This window comes from Phacochoerus africanus, chromosome 2 (genome assembly GCF_016906955.1).
Source record: "Phacochoerus africanus isolate WHEZ1 chromosome 2, ROS_Pafr_v1, whole genome shotgun sequence".
NCBI classification, from domain to species: Eukaryota; Metazoa; Chordata; class Mammalia; order Artiodactyla; family Suidae; genus Phacochoerus; species Phacochoerus africanus.
This window is the reverse complement of record NC_062545.1, coordinates 193,610,922-193,625,963: the sequence shown is the minus strand read 5'-3', so window position 1 is coordinate 193,625,963 and position 15,042 is coordinate 193,610,922. Positions and strand designations below refer to the sequence as shown.

At 47.5% G+C, this 15,042-nt stretch overlaps 2 protein-coding genes across 6 annotated transcripts in view; one reads left to right on the top strand and one right to left on the bottom strand.

Annotated features, from left to right (window-relative positions):
* MRPL46 (mitochondrial ribosomal protein L46) overlaps positions 1-1,680 on the bottom strand; it is a 162,262-nt gene extending 160,582 nt beyond the window's left edge. For 4 of the 5 annotated variants that reach the window (XM_047767498.1, XM_047767500.1, XM_047767502.1 and 1 more), the window contains exon 1: positions 1,420-1,680. In XM_047767498.1, the coding sequence (XP_047623454.1) occupies positions 1,420-1,647 (228 nt within the window). In that variant the 5' untranslated portion in view covers positions 1,648-1,680. The remainder of the gene's footprint in view (positions 1-1,419) is intronic. The other variant, XM_047767499.1, reaches the window with a different exon arrangement.
* A 30-nt stretch (positions 1,681-1,710) lies between these two features.
* MRPS11 (mitochondrial ribosomal protein S11) lies at positions 1,711-12,842 on the top strand. The gene is made up of 6 exons (XM_047767503.1): positions 1,711-2,088; positions 2,216-2,338; positions 6,904-7,002; positions 10,012-10,141; positions 11,676-11,741; positions 12,453-12,842. The coding sequence occupies exons 1-6, from the start codon at positions 2,024-2,026 to the stop codon at positions 12,558-12,560; spliced, it is 591 nt and encodes a 196-aa protein (XP_047623459.1). The 5' UTR covers positions 1,711-2,023; the 3' UTR covers positions 12,561-12,842.
* Positions 12,843-15,042: the final 2,200 nt, after the last annotated feature.

Genomic DNA, 15,042 nt, shown 5'->3' with positions numbered 1-15,042 from the left:
TGAATCAGACTAGTAACCATGAGGTTGCGGGTTCAATCCCTGGCCTCGTTCAGTGGGTTAAGGATCCCGCATTGCCATGAGCTGAGGTATAGGTCTCAGATGTGGCTCAGATACTGCGTTGCTGTAGCTGTGGTGCAGGCAGGCAGCTGCAGCTCCAATTCAACCCCTAGCCTGGGAACCTCCATGTGTCGCAGGTGCGGCCCTAAAAAGCAAAAAAATAAAAACAAATAAAAAACAATACTACAGAGAAAAGAGAAAAAGAAAAAAGGTCGCCAGCACTTTGGGGTTGAGTTATATTTGCCAAAATGTTAGAATGTGATTGGAGGTCAAGACTGCCATAAAGAAAATTTGCCTAATAAAAGCATTGCCTGCCCACTTAACACCCTCCAGTCATGCCATTTTTTGGTAAGAATCTCACTCACCAAGGACATTTCTGCCATAGGAAATTTGCTGATGCGATTCTTGCTCCCTAGAATATTTTCCCTCATGCTTTCCTGGGAGATTCCTACTCACCCATCAGATCTCAATTTAAATATCACTTTCTTAAGAAAGATGACACCTCCCATTAAAATCAAATTAAAGGTCCCTGTTTAACAGTCTTATAATACCCTGTGTTTTCCTTTACAACACTTAACAGAGCCTGCAGTTCCATAGTCATGTGATTATTTTATTATTGATTATCCCCCCCCCAGACTGAAGCACTCTGAAAACCAGAGCCATGTCTGTCTTATTCACCACTGCATCCCTAGCACTTAACACAAAATCTGTAAAAAGCAGGTGCTAAATGATTATCTGTGAAGTGACTAACAAAATATCTGCAGAATAAATAAACAGACCAAGTAAAAAGCACAGAAGTGTAGTTTATACCTCTTGATAGCCAAAACAAAAACATCTCAGGTTATGGGTAAACATAGTTTCCTTTAATAATTATTTATAGGGATTTTAAGACCCTCATAGCCACTTCTCCGTTTTTGCCCATGTTTCTTCACTTGCCCCTCACACAAGTAGACTTTATCAAAGCTATGTTATAGATGAGCCTTTTGCCTTTTCCTAACACTCGTCACATCACAAAGAGTTTTTCTTCTCCAAACTGTCAACTACCTATGATGGAGACCGAACCCGTCTTATTCACCATGGCATCCCTGTGTGTTGAAAGAGAACATTTCCAAAGAGTTGCCTAAGATGACTATAGAGAAGATCAATGAAAACGAACTACCTTTTAGAGAAACCTACTATGTACTACACCAAGTTAGTAAGGTAGGTACTACTTGCAGGTAAGTATACTGAACTTCAAAAAAGTGACTTGCCCAAAGTCACACAAACTAACTTGGTACCGTAATCATAACTGGAACCTGGCTAGCGTGCCTCTATTGCTTCCCCAACTTCACCCTGAAGCCAAGACCCACATTTCAATCCCACCTGCTGTAGCAGATCCGCCATCTCTTGCTGCAATGGGGTCAGCGGCTTTGTGACCAGCGGTGGCCTCTGCAGGCACAACGCGCCCAACAGGCGCCATGGAGAGCTACTGCTCGAAGGTGCGACCGCAAGAGCCAGGTTGCGAGAACCCAGGCTATGGGCCCAAGGGCCCTCAAACCGTCGCCAGCCCCTCACCACTCTTAACATAGTCCGCCTCACGGGCGCCGCCATCTTTCAACCTTCCCACAACGCACTGCGCCTCACAGCGGGTCCTGGGCCAATCCCACAAGGCAGCGCGGGAGCGACAGGACGGGCAGAGGTCGGTCCCAAACCTACTAGAACGAACCATTACAATATGAAGGGGTGGGCAAAGAACTCCTGTTAGAAAATTAGGAAAAGGAGGAGTGCTTCCCAGTTGGCTGTTGCAACGATAGTTACTATAGAGCATTTAAATGAGACTAGAAATCTTTAATATTCCTCAAGAGGAGGAGTCAGGTAACTTTTCCTCTGCACCTTCCCCCACAAGCGTCCGTGGTGCTGCCGCCGCTCCAGCGCCGCCGTGGTGCTGGTCGCCGTGGACGGAAGCTGACGGGGATCAACTCAAGTCATGCAGGTTGTAAGAAACGCGGGTTCTCGGCTCTTGCGGTCATGGGCATGGCCACCGAAGACCAGGTAAGGACGATTACTTTTTCCCAGCCCACGGTCACCCTCAGGAGTGTGCTGCTGCTGGTGTCCCCAGGGCCACCTGGTCTCCAGTGGCAGTTCGGCCTGTATCTCACCGAGCTTTACTTCTCCTCAGGGTCGTGGCTGGACTGCCGGCCTCCACCATCCGCACGAGCGCCCCGCATTTGCAAGACGCGGCGGCCAAGCAGGACATTGAGGACAAGGAGGAGGCTCGGACTCCGAGCCACAGCAGCTTCAGGTGAGGGCCACTTGTGTCCAGCCCTCGGGAGACTGGCACCACCCTCCAGAGTCAGAGAACTGGCGACTTCCCAATTCTTTGACGCTTGCCAGCTGTGGGACCTTTTGCAGATTTATCTCCGAACCTCACCTTTTTCGTCTAAAGGTGGAAATAATGTCTAGGGAGGTTGTGAGGAGTGGCTGCACTAGGTTATAGGTTATTGTGCGCTTTTTAGAGTTGATGTAAGATCCAGGGTGCTTTTTGTGCTCAGCCCCAGCAACTGGCATCCTGCTTTCCACCAGTGCCACTGCCTCTGTGTGCTAGTTGTACTTCACATGCACTTAGCAAACATTTACTAAGAACCTGCTTGGTGCTGGGCACTGTGCTGGGTGCTGGGGATACAAATGCAGACAATCATTTCTCCCCACAAGTAGATCACAGTTTGCCAGGAAGAGAAGACATGCAAATGTTTTTACCAGGATCTGATCAGTGGTATACTGGAGGTAAGAAGTGGTTGCTTTGAAGTATGAAAGAACGAGTTCTGACTCCTAAGGGAATCAGGCAAGAGTGCTAGGAAGATACTGTGAAGCTAAGAACTGAATTGAATGGGAGTTCAACTGGAAAAGATGAAAGGTCATTTTAGGCAAAGCTAACAGCCTGTGTAAGACATGCAGCATGAAAAGAATGTAGTGTATTCACGTGTGTGATGGCAGATGAGGCCAGCAGGGTGAGAAGGAATCAGAATGTTCGGGGTCTTATCTGTTGCTGACTCCCCACTGTAAGTAGTGGGAGCTGCCTAAAGTACTTAAGCCAAGATTCTGTTGTAGTCACTCAGCAGTGTCAAGCACTGTTCAAGGAGTTGGCGACACATTGGTGACCAAACACAAAAATCTCTGCCTCCAGAGTGCCGGGGCCAGCTCAGCAGGATGGGGCTGAAGAATGGGTGCTGTGGAACTTAAGGAAAAATAGTTAACATAAAACAAGACACAGAGACATTTATCTTAAGTAAAGGTGGGAGCCGGGGACTCAAGGTCTCAGGGACCAAGAGCCCTGCCTCAAGAAACCACACTGCTTTTATTGTGCTCTTTAGATGAGATCAAGTGAGGAGTGGCTATGGATGGATGATACAGGGTTTGTTTACTATTATATAAGTTCTTTTACTATTTAAAAAGCCACTTAGGTGGTAAAAGGTTAAGCTCTTACTCTGACCTCTAGGCACATAAGTCACTTATGCCTTTAGGTCTTTGTTCTTAAGCTTAGGTCATTTACCAGTACTGTGACTGTTTTTCAAAGCAGGAAGATGGGATAAAGTAAGACAAGAAGATGGGATAAAGTAAAGAAGGACAAGATGGAGTTTTCAAGGAAACATGTCTTGCGACACCAGAGAACTTCAAGTGGATGGGGGCAGTAAATAGAAAACAAGTAAAACAAGTATGGCAGATTGTAGGAGTGTGTCTAGTTTGAGAGCAGTAGCAAGGCCAGGGTAGGGTAAAGAGTAAGAATAGAAAGTGGGGCAAGAGGGTGAGGGTTGCAACAGGCACTCAAGGCTGCATCCTCTTGGCCTTGTGGGCCATCATGAGGATTTAACTCTGAGTGAAATGGGGGGGCCAATAGAGAATTCTTATTAGAGGGTTGACATGATCATGCTTACATTTTAACCGGTCTCTTTGGCTGTCATGTTGATAATGAACTGTAGGGACACAAGGGCAGAAGCTGGGAGAAGCCTCCTAAGCAGTTGAAGACTATTGAAATAATCTAGGTGAGAAATGATGGTGGCTTGGACCAGAGTGACAACTGTGGAGGCAGTATAAATGGTCAGATTGATACAGTTAGAAAGTGGAACCAACAGGGTTTGTTAATGTAAGATGTAAGAAAAGAAGAGGACCAAGGAGTTCCTGTTGTGGCTGAGTGGTTAACGAATCCAACTAGGAACCATGAGGTTGCAGGTTCGATCCCTGGCCTTGCTCAGTGGGTTAAGGATTTGTTGTTGCCATGAGCTGTAGGGTAGGTCACAGATGTGGCTCAGATCCAGCATTGCTGTGGCTCTGGCATAGGTGGGTAGCTACAGCTCCGATTAGATCCCTAGCCTGGGAACCTCCATATGCCACGGACGTGGCCCTAAAAAGACAAAAAAAAAAAAAAGAGGACCAAAAGAACACTAAAATTTTTGGCCTTGGAGTTCCCGTTGTGGCTCAGTGGTTAATGAACCCAAGTAGTATCCACGAGGATGCAGGTTCGATCCCTGGCCTCGCTCAGTGGGTTAAGGATCCAGCATTGCTGTGAGCTGTGGCATAGGTCGAAGACCCGGCTCAGATCCGGCATTGCTGTGGCTGTGGCTCTGGTGTAGGCCGGCAGCTCGAGCTCCGATTCAACCCCTAGCTTGGGAACTTCCATATGCCCTGGGTTCAAGCCCTAAAAAGCAAAAAAAAAATATTAATAATAATATAAAATTTTGGGCCTAAACAACTGGAAAGAGAGAGTTATCATTAGGTTGGGGAAGACTGCAGGAACTTGGATTTGAGGTCTAGTTTGAGGTGCTTAATTAACATCCAAGTGGAGATACAGAATTTGGTTAGAAATGAAGCTCAGAGGACAGATCTGGGCTAGAAGTATACACTGGAGGACTAATCACATAGATGATATTTAAAACCATATATTACAGGGAGTTCCCATCGTGACACAGTGGAAACGAATTCAACTAGGAATCATGAGGTTGAGGGTTCGATCCCTGGCCTTGCTCAGTGGGTTGAGGATCCGGCATTGCTGTGAGCTGTGGTGTAGATGGCAGATGCGGCTAGGATCTGCTGTGGATGTGGCACAGACTGTCAGCTACAGCTCCAATTAGACCCCTACCTTGGGAACCTCCATATGCTGTGGGTGCGGCCCTACAAAGACAAAAAGCCAAAAACAAGAAACAAAATAAAACGATAAGATAGAAGATCATTAAGAAAGCAAGTGTAGATAAAGATAAGAAGAGTTCCTAGGACTGAACCCTGGAACCTCTGGCATTTAGAGATTTGGAAGATGAGGAAGAATCAGCAAAAGAGAAGGAAGGAAACTGCAGAGAGGTAGTAAAATCTGGAGACTTTTTTTTTTTTAATGTGATTTAAGGGCACAGAGATCAGCTCTACAATGCCACTGTTAAGATTGGTCCATAGACTGATTACAGAATTGCTCCTTGGATTTAACATTGTGAATTGGTTAGTGAAACTTGACTAGAGCATTTCTGATGAAGTACTGGGGGCTAAGGTCTGAGTAGAGTGGGTTCAAGGAGAATACAAGACAGGAAGAAAGAGCAGATATGGTCAGTACTTTGTGGGGGAATAGAGAACTGGGCAAGAGCTCAAGGAGGCTTTGGGATCAAGAGGTTTTTGTTTGTTTTTAGGTTGGGAAAATGACAGGATGTGTTATTGATAGGGATGACACAAGAGAGCGGGGAAAGAATGGGGATGCCAGTGTGCTGTCCTTGAGAGGCTAACACACAAGTGGAGCATCACAACAAGAGAGATGGCAGAGATTGTGGGCACAGATGTTTGGTGGTGGAAGCTGAAAGAAATTCTGATTGCTTCTATTTCTCTGTGAAGGTCATCAGCTGGCAGTGAGGAAGCGGGAAGGAGCTGAAGGACTAAAGGAACAAAAGAAGGAATAAAATAGTCATCCAAGACAGGGCGAGGAGAATTGAACTGAGGATGTGCTGTGTGATTGCCAGGCAGTGCTGAGTGCCCACCTGATGTTAGAAATCATTAAAATAAAACAGTGGTTTGCAATCTGGGGCAACTGTGCCTCCAGAGGGACATTTAGCAGTATCTAAAGACATTTTTGGTTATCACAACTGGGGGAATAATATCTCATTGGGTAGAGGCCAGGGATGCTGCTTAATACCCCACAATGTGTAGGCTAGCCCCCCACAACAAAGAATTCTGCCCAAAATGTCAGTAGTGCTGAGGTTAAGAAAGTGTGATACGGAGAGAAAATAGCACTACTGTGTATTTTTCTGACAGCTGGCTGGAAGATGGATTTAAGCAGGGCAGGGGGTTTTCCTAGTGTACAATGAGGTAAGATGGGGCAGGGAATTGAGGCTGTGTATGCAAGGGAGTCATTATAGTGCAGAAAGTTTGCTGACCTCTATTCCAGGCGATACTATATATTTTTTTTAATAATAATGATATAAGTATTATTAAGATTATTTTGTCTTTTTTTAAAAATAGAGGGTCAAAATATTTGTGGTTTTAAAAACAAGAAATAGAGGTTTAACTTTTTTTTTTAATTGCAGAAAGAATAGCTTATAGAGGACTGATCCAGTTTTACTAGTAGGGATAAGGGAAGCTGGGGTGTCTGGATGACTAAATTCTCTTTCCTCCTGGCAGAGTCACTGCTGTGTCTGGAGTCAACAGTTCAAGGGACAGGTGCTGAAGCAGTGTTCCCAGAGGTGGCTGCAGACCAGAAGGACTGGGGGCAGCTCAGGAGTAGGGTGGGGTGGAGGGCTGCTGGGTTTTAGTATGAGTTTGTGATTTTTTTTAAAACCATGTGATTTTTTTTTTTTTTAATCTGGACAGTTTTATCTAAAATGTTTCTTCTAATTGCAGCATTTACCCTCCAATTCCAGGACAAGAGAGCTCTCTGAGGTGGGCAGGAAAGAAATTTGAGGAGATCCCCATCGCACACATTAAAGCATCCTACAACAAGTAAGCACTGAGGCAGGCCTAGGGTGGCTTCTTTCCCCTTTGGTAGGGCTGGCAAATCAGGATTGGCCCTGAGCATCCGGCATGGGGTGGAAGTCGGGGTGCTGAGTTCTGCTTACGGCTACTGTGCAGGGATCCTGGGCTCCCTCCCAGTTTGGGAAACCACCACTGTTTTTTGTAAAGTTTATTCAGATCTCATGAAAGTAACAACTAGGTTGGGTATATCATATGATTTCTTTGCCATCATTGGGAATTGTATTTTCTGACTCTGGTCAAGAGTTGAAAAGAGGAGTTCCCGTCGTGGCGCAGTGGTTAACGAATCCGACTAGGCACCATGAGGTTGCGGGTTCGGTCCCTGGCCTTGCTCAGTGGGTTAAACGATCCGGCGTTGCCGTGAGCTGCGGTGTAGGTTGCAGAAGCAGCTCGGATCCCACGTTGCTGTGGCTCTGGCGTAGGCCAGTGGCTACAGCTCCGATTGGACCCCTAGCCTGGGAACCTCCATATGCCGCGGGAGCGGCCCAAGAAATAGCAAAAAAAAAAAAAAAGAGTTGAAAAGAGTGTGTTTTAGGCCAGAAGATCCCTAAATTGTTGTCAAGTATTAAAGTATTGTCAAGTGATAGTACTGGGGATGGGTGACTAGTAGTAAGTGATAGTACTAGGGATGGGTGACTAGTAAGTAAGAGATTATTTAAGAAAATATGATTTATTGACTCTGAACCAGGATCACTCAAAAGTGCTTGCCTTGGACCACTCTGCACGGACCTGTGCCTATGTAGGGCTGAATGAGTGTGGAGACTAGTGTTCTATGTGGCTCTCAGACAGATGCCAGAGGGGTTCCCAGCTGTGCTGGCAATGGAAGCCTTGCTGATGTTAGTGACATCTTTACCCGCCAGCCCCCACTTATAGATGGGATCAGTACTTGGTCAACAGTTGTCTGTGAAGCAACTTAGAGAACAATACAAGAGATTGTGATTGTGTGTAGTCAGGGATAGAGGGTAGAGCACAGGCAAGATGCCACATGCATTTTGGCTTTCAACTGATAAGCTCCCTTCTCAGGCTGATAAGGACATAAATGAGCTCTCTTTGTTCATTCACTTTTAAGTGTCTGTGGCCTACTCTGTAGATCTCTGTTGAGGTTGCCTCAGGGACAAACAGCTCTGATAGGGGAATGGCAGCCATGGCCAGGCTGACAGCAAATGGTCCCCAGCCAGCATCAGCTCCAGCAGGTCCTACCATAATGCTGTCTACCTCCCTCTGCTGGGTCTTCTCAGGGAGCTCTTCAGACTGGAAGACAAGGCAGTGATCAAGGGGGACATGGAAAGCATGTCTAAGGATTTTTTGAAGTTACTCTTAATTTTTTTTTTTTTTTTGTCTTTTTGCCATTTCTTGGGCCACTCCCATGGCATATGGAGGTTCCCAGCCTAGGGGTGGAATCAAAGCTGTAGCTGCTGGCCTATGCCAGAGCCACAGCAACGCGGGATCTGAGCCGCACTTGCAACCTACACCACAGCTCACGGCAACGCCAGATCCTTAACCCACTGAGCAAGGCCAGGGACCGAACCTGCAACCTCATGATTCCTAGTCGGATTCGTTAACCACTGAGCCATGACGGGAACTCCGAAGTTACTCTTAATTTTGATTTAACTTGATAAAGTTAAGAATGGTTAGGAAAAAAAAGTTTCACTTATTTAAAAAAAATGTTTAATCATGGAATAGTGTCTTAAGTGTTAAAATTATTCAGTATGAAAAATAGTTCAGTATGGAGTTGCTGTCTTGGCGCAGCAGAAATGAATCCGACTAGGAACCATGAGGTTGCAGGTTCGATCCCCAGCCTCACTAAGTGGGTTAAGAATCTGGCATTGCCGTGAACTATGGTGTAGGTTGCAGATACAGGTCAGATCTGGCATTGCTTTGGCTCTGGGGTAGGCCAGCAGCAACAGCTCTGATTTGACCCCTAGCCTGGGAACCTCCATATGCCATGGGTGTGGCCCTAAGAAGACAAAAGTCAAAAAAAAATAGTAATAATTCAGTATGGTAATATCGCTAACTTTTTAGGTATGATAATGGAGTCCTTATCTTTTAGAGATATATATACTGCAAATATCTACAGATGAAATGATGGGTCTAAGATTTGCTTAGCAGAGGGGAGTAGAAACAGGGTTTACAGATGAAAGGAAATTGAGTTTGAGTTAATGATTGTTGAAGCTGGATGATGGTTGATGGGAGTTCATATACTATTTCATCCACTTTTGTGTATATTTGAAATTTTACCAATGAAGTCATTAAAAATTACCTAATGTGAAAATCTAATTTCTTAGGGGGAAAATGTCAGCAAAGACACTGAATCTAATTTAAACACTGCCTGTGGAGAAGACACTAGGAAGAAAATATGCTACTCCTCCTCTGGGTGCCATAGCACCCTCAGATTGTGGAGCTTGTGTTAGTCAGTTTAGGCTGCTATTAGAGATACAATAGCAGGCATTTATTTTTCACATCTCTTGGAGGCTGGTAGTCAAAGATCAGCATGGCAGCATGGTCAGGTTTTAGTGAGAGCTCCCCCAGGTTGCAGGTGGCTGGCTCCCATGTGTCCTCACACAGTGGAAGAGGAGAGGGAGCTCTCTTGTATAAGGCACTAATCTCATTCATAAGGGCTCCTCCCTCACAACCCAGTCACCTCCCAAAAGCCCCACCTCCAAATACCATCACATTAGGGGTTAGAATTTCAACAGGAATGGGGGGGTGGGGGCATGCAAACACGGACACACACACATACACACACACACTCCATCCAGAACAGCTCTCTTTAGGTTATATGACTTGTTTTTTTATGAGGTTTAGGGGTTGATTCTGACCTTTCCTGATGCCTTCTATTGGAGTTCAAAAAACACTTACCCGATAAGCTCAAAATGAAAGCACTTAAGTCTTTTTCTTCTCACTTGGGCTTGTTTGGGTGTAGGTTAGCCCTCTCTTAATCCCCTGAACAGCCTCTGTATGCCTCCACTCCTTCCCCAGCACACAGATCCAGGTGGTCTCTGCCGCTCACCAGCCCCTTGTGCGCGCTTCCTGTGGCACAGAGGGCTTTCGGAATGCCAAGAAGGGCACGGGCATTGCAGCACAAACGGCTGGCATAGCTGCTGCAGCGGTAAGTGCATGTTCTTTCCGCCTTCTCTGAGTTGGGCTCTGCCTTCTACATGGCTGATCACCAGGAAGAAAACTGTCCCTGTGGTAGCCATTCAGAAGCAACTCTTACAGGATACCCTCATGTTGGGGGTGGTTTGAAAAGATCTGTGTGAAAAGGCTTCTCTTTTCTCTTTTTCTCAGCTTCAGTAGAAGTGAAGCATGTGTTTCATTCTGAAAGAGGCAGGAGCCAGGTGCTAAAGGCTCACCAAAGTCTCCTGGACTTAAAGATGGTGGGGGTGTGGTGGAGTGGGGTGGGGTTTGTGGTAGTAGTCAGTGTGTGGGGTATGGTGAGGACCCTCGTGCAATACCAAATTGAGCTTTAACTGTGGCAGACCTTTCTAGAAGCAAATTGGCAGTGCTGCAGTTGGTATATTTATTGGATATCTACTCTATACCCAGACATTTCATATTCATTATCTTGAGACCTTGATATTACCCTCATTCTTAAAAGTCAGTTGGGATTCAGAGTGTGCAACTTGCTGAGATCTGTGCAGCCAGTCCAGTTCCCTAAACTGCCCCCACCCCCACCCCTGATCTGGAACCAAAGCCTGTGCCCTGTGTGCTATAGCACAGGCCTCCCAGAGGTCCACACTGCTAAACCAGGAGCTTCTCTTAAAGGGAAACTTGACCTTCTAACAAAGTGCAATCCCCAGAAATACTGATTGCTGTCTTTTTTTTTTTTGTCTTTTTGTCTTTTTGCCATTTTCTTGGGCCGCTCCCGTGGCATATGGAGGTTCCCAGGCTAGGGGTCGAATCGGGGCTGTAGCCTCCGGCCTACGCCAGAGACACAGCAATGAGGGATCTGAGCCGCATCTGTGACCTACACCACAGCTCACAGCAATGCCAGATCCTTAACCCACTGAGCAAGGCCAGGGATCAAACCCGTAACCTTATGGTTCCTAGTTGGATTCATTAACCACTGAGCCACAATGGGAACTCCCTGATTGCTGTCTATTAAACATCATCAAAACATGCTCCATAGCCATGATGGACAGGCTATAGCACTTAAAAGAAATATGTCATTGTTAACAGTGACTTCTGTGTGTTTTCCAGACTTTCTAAAGTAAACTGCCTTTATTAATAAGAAAGGAACATTAGCTATAATCAACAATTTAAAATAAAATAACACTTTTTAAGAAGATGTTGAGGCAATAACCTCAAGTCTGGGGCACCTTAATGGTCTGAAATTCTGCATTTACCCACCTGAGGAAAATCTGAGTGATATTTAGAGGCCTCCACTAGGTGGCAGTGCTTTGCTGGGTGAAAGCAGTCATAACTGACTGTAAATGTATGACTTGACTAGCTCTATGCTCTGCTGGGGTCTGTCCTGAACCACAGCCGTCCATCCTTGCTTCCTCCCCCGTCTTCTGCCTGTTGACATGTGCGGGTGCTTGCTCCCTGGAGCTCATAACTCTGTGGCTCCAGGTGGCAGTAGCCAGGGTTTGGATGTTGCAGTTCTCTCTCAGGAGCACTGACCACTTGCTGCTCCTCTCCAGAAAGCTACAGGGAAAGGTGTGACCCACGTCCGAGTTGTGGTGAAAGGCCTGGGGCCAGGGCGCTTGGTAAGTGACCCCGTTCCTTCACAGCCCAGCATGTGTGCTTGCTTCCTGAGTTAGTTAAGGGAAATGGAGGGTGAGAGCAGAAGGACAGTGGACCCTGGTGTGGATTTCCCTGCCTTTTTTTCTCATCTGCTAAGCTTCTCAAAGCAAGCCCTGATCACTTAAGTTTCCATTAGTCAGACACTCACTAAGTACCTGCAGTGCTCCAGGCACTGGGAATAGAAAGCTGGTCCGTGAGGACTGTCACAGATGGGTACCTCAGTACAGACTGGTGAATGCAGTGCTAACACTTGTGCCCAGGGTGCTGGGAGCCCATTGGGTATGATCAAGAAAGTGTCTCCAAGAGGTGACATTGCTATTACTTTTTCAAGAATGACAAGGGACCAGCCAGGTGTGTGTATGGGGTTGGGGGGTACATTCCAGGCAGAGGAACTGCAAAGGTGTAATGCTTAGGTGTGTTGAGATTTTCAGGTAGTCTTTGTTCTTAGACTGTAAAGCTCAGGGGGATGTGGCAGATGTGACTGAGACGTGGGCAGATTGGGGGCATGGTGAGGGGTTGGCTAGGAGAGCTCTGTGAGTTCATTGTGGCCATCAGAGCCAGTATGCCTCCCACTCTCCTCCCCACCCACCCCCTCCCTGTCCCAGCCCTGTCCGGACTCGCAGGGCGTTGGTTCTGGGACAGTACCATCCTGCTGTTCCTTCTGCTTCTTCCAGTCTGCCATCAAGGGCCTGACCATGGGAGGCCTGGAAGTGATCTCAATCACAGACAACACCCCCATCCCACACAACGGATGCCGCCCCAGGAAGGCTCGGAGGCTATGATTCAGGAAGCCTGCACCTGAACCTGACCTTCAGTCCCCCTCCAGCTGTACTTCGTAGAAAGCATGCTGTCAGAGCTCTCTCCAGGGAGGGCTTGTCGGAGACCCTTCAGGCAGTAGGGGGAGCTCTACCTCCTTCCAGGTGGCCTTTGCTTGCTCCTTCCACTGGAGGGAGAGCCACGTGCCCAGAAGTGAGGCCACACCCTTCTTGGACATGAAGGGGCTGCAAGGGCCATAACTGCTCCCTCTGCTTAGAGAAAATAAAAATCTCTACCGTCTGTAGTAATTTGTGGGTTTTTACCTTCCAGAGTTGCAACTAGTAAGCCCCACTTCCTCCTAAAAACGAGACTGTGACTTGTGACGAGATCCTAAATGGCAGGATTAAGGTATAGATGTGAGCTGCTGCTTCCCAGGTACCTTCCTCTGTGGTTTCAGATATTTCCTTTTTAGCCCCTTAACCAAAGTTTCCAGAGCTCATCAGCAGCGTTCCTTACTTAGCTGTAATTGAGAGCTCTGCCTGCTGCCTCGGGAGTGTTCTGATGTAGGTTTCACCCCCTGATGTAGGTTTCACCCCCTTTAGCAGGCATGTTTGAAGTCAGCCCTGACAGTACCAGCAGGCATGTTTGAAGTCAGCCCTGACAGTACCAGAGGGTTGTCCCAGTTGGGTCTCTAGTGTATACAGATGCCCCAGCGGTCTCCACCACTGGGGCATCTGTATACACTCCGTGGGCATTTCCAGCACCAAGACTGTGGGACCCTAAAAGAGGTGGGGGGACGAGTATAGAACAAAGGTCTCTAGAAGTTAGGGTGGATGGAGGGATGGGCAAGAGATTAAGTGCAGGAAAGTGAGTCCGGGTGGTGCTGACATGAGCAGGCTCAGTCAGGCCCCCAGGCAGCGCTGACTGCTCATTAGTAAGAGCTCTGGGGTCACTGGATGCCACACAGAAGCCACAAATGGGGGCTCTAAGGACCTGGCAAGAGAGACCTCTTCTCCTCATATGGAGAGGACCAAGGATGAGAGCATCACCAGCAGATGAGCCAAGTTGGCAGGAAGGGCCTGCTGACCACAGGGATCTGTGTGGGCATAGCCGCCCAAGCACTGCAATTTGCCTGAACTGCACATGGTCAGTCCACAAGTACCCTCCTAAGGAGGAAAGCAGCTGTTACATAGCCCAGACAAGGGGGAGAGGCCGTGACCTGGACAGGAATTTGGAGGGGAAATGTCTCCCTACCACCTTCTCTTCCATCCTTACTTAGCAGGACCTGTGAAGGTTAACTTGTGATCAGAGACTCAGAAAACCCAACCGGAGACCGCTTGTGTTGAAGCCACTGCCAGAAGAAGTTACACTATTTCACCATAAAACTACATGTAAACTCGGTATGTAAAAAACACGGAGCTCTTGAGAAGTGCTCTGTGATGTATCATGGTTCGGCTGGACAGAGGGCATGGAGCAAGTAGACAATCCATCAGAGGTTCAAAAGGTTTAGAAGAGAAGCTTGGGGAATTCCCATTGTGGTCAGCAGTAACGAACCTGTCTAGTATCCATGAGGATGTGGGTTTGATCCCTGGCCTCGCCCAGCAGGTTAAGGATCCAGCGTTGCTGTGACCTATGGTGTAGGTCATAGACGGAGCTCAAGTCCCACATTGCTGTGGCTGTGGTGTAGGCCAGCAGCTGCAGCTCCAGTTCAACCCCTAGCCTGGGAACTTACATATGCTGTGGGTGTGGCCCTGAAAAGCAAAAAAAAAAACCCAAAAAGCTTAAAGAAGTCCCTTTAGAGATGTGGACAGATGCTGAAGCTCTCCGGGGCTGGCAGGAGCAGGGGAAGGACAGTCTCAGAACCTGGCAGGATCTGTGGTCACAGGACCACAGGCTGCTAAATGTGACAAGAAGCTGGGGAGCCGGGTGAGGCCATCTTGGGAGGGCCAGCCTTCCAGGCTGTGGGACAGATCTTGTGGAGGAAAGGAAGCATATAGCTGGTTTCTATCATTCCAGAAGTGAAATCTTCCTTGCAATGTAGTTTTAGAAAATGTTATTTTATTCCCAAGAGGGCTTTGAAAAGGAAGATACTGCCTGAGAGTGCCTCCAAGTAGACAGGACACCGGGGACTCTAAAGGGTCAGTGGTCTCAGGGCCAGAAATAGATTCCTGGCACCACTGCCCGGAGCCAGCTGGGGTGGCGCCCCAGGCAGAACGCATGCGGCTTTATGGCTGGGAGCCTCTGTGTCCTGCTGGGTCTGGGCTCCAGAGGCCAGTGAACTGTGCTCTCTTAGACTGGATCACCTCCTAATCAGCAGGTCTTGGCCTCAGACACCGACCTCTCCTCCGGGGGAGCTAAGGCAGCTCACAACCACTCCAGGCAGTTATCAGTGACCCAGAATTCCTGGCTGCTCTTTTCCACAGCCGGCCTCTCAGTCCTAAGACACAGGTGGGCTGTGTGCCTGCACTTGCCCCAGTCAGAGAAGAGGCAGAGTCTGGCATTGGATCC

Excerpts from the sequence above, each read along its gene's own strand:
- MRPS11 (XM_047767503.1), top strand. The coding sequence starts at position 2,024 with ATGCAGGTTGTAAGAAACGCGGGTTCTCGGCTCTTGCGGTCATGGGCA. Across the intron at positions 2,339-6,903 it reads CCGAGCCACAGCAGCTTCAG|CATTTACCCTCCAATTCCAG; the intron begins GTGAGGGCCACT and ends TTCTAATTGCAG. Across the intron at positions 11,742-12,452 it reads GCCTGGGGCCAGGGCGCTTG|TCTGCCATCAAGGGCCTGAC; the intron begins GTAAGTGACCCC and ends TGCTTCTTCCAG.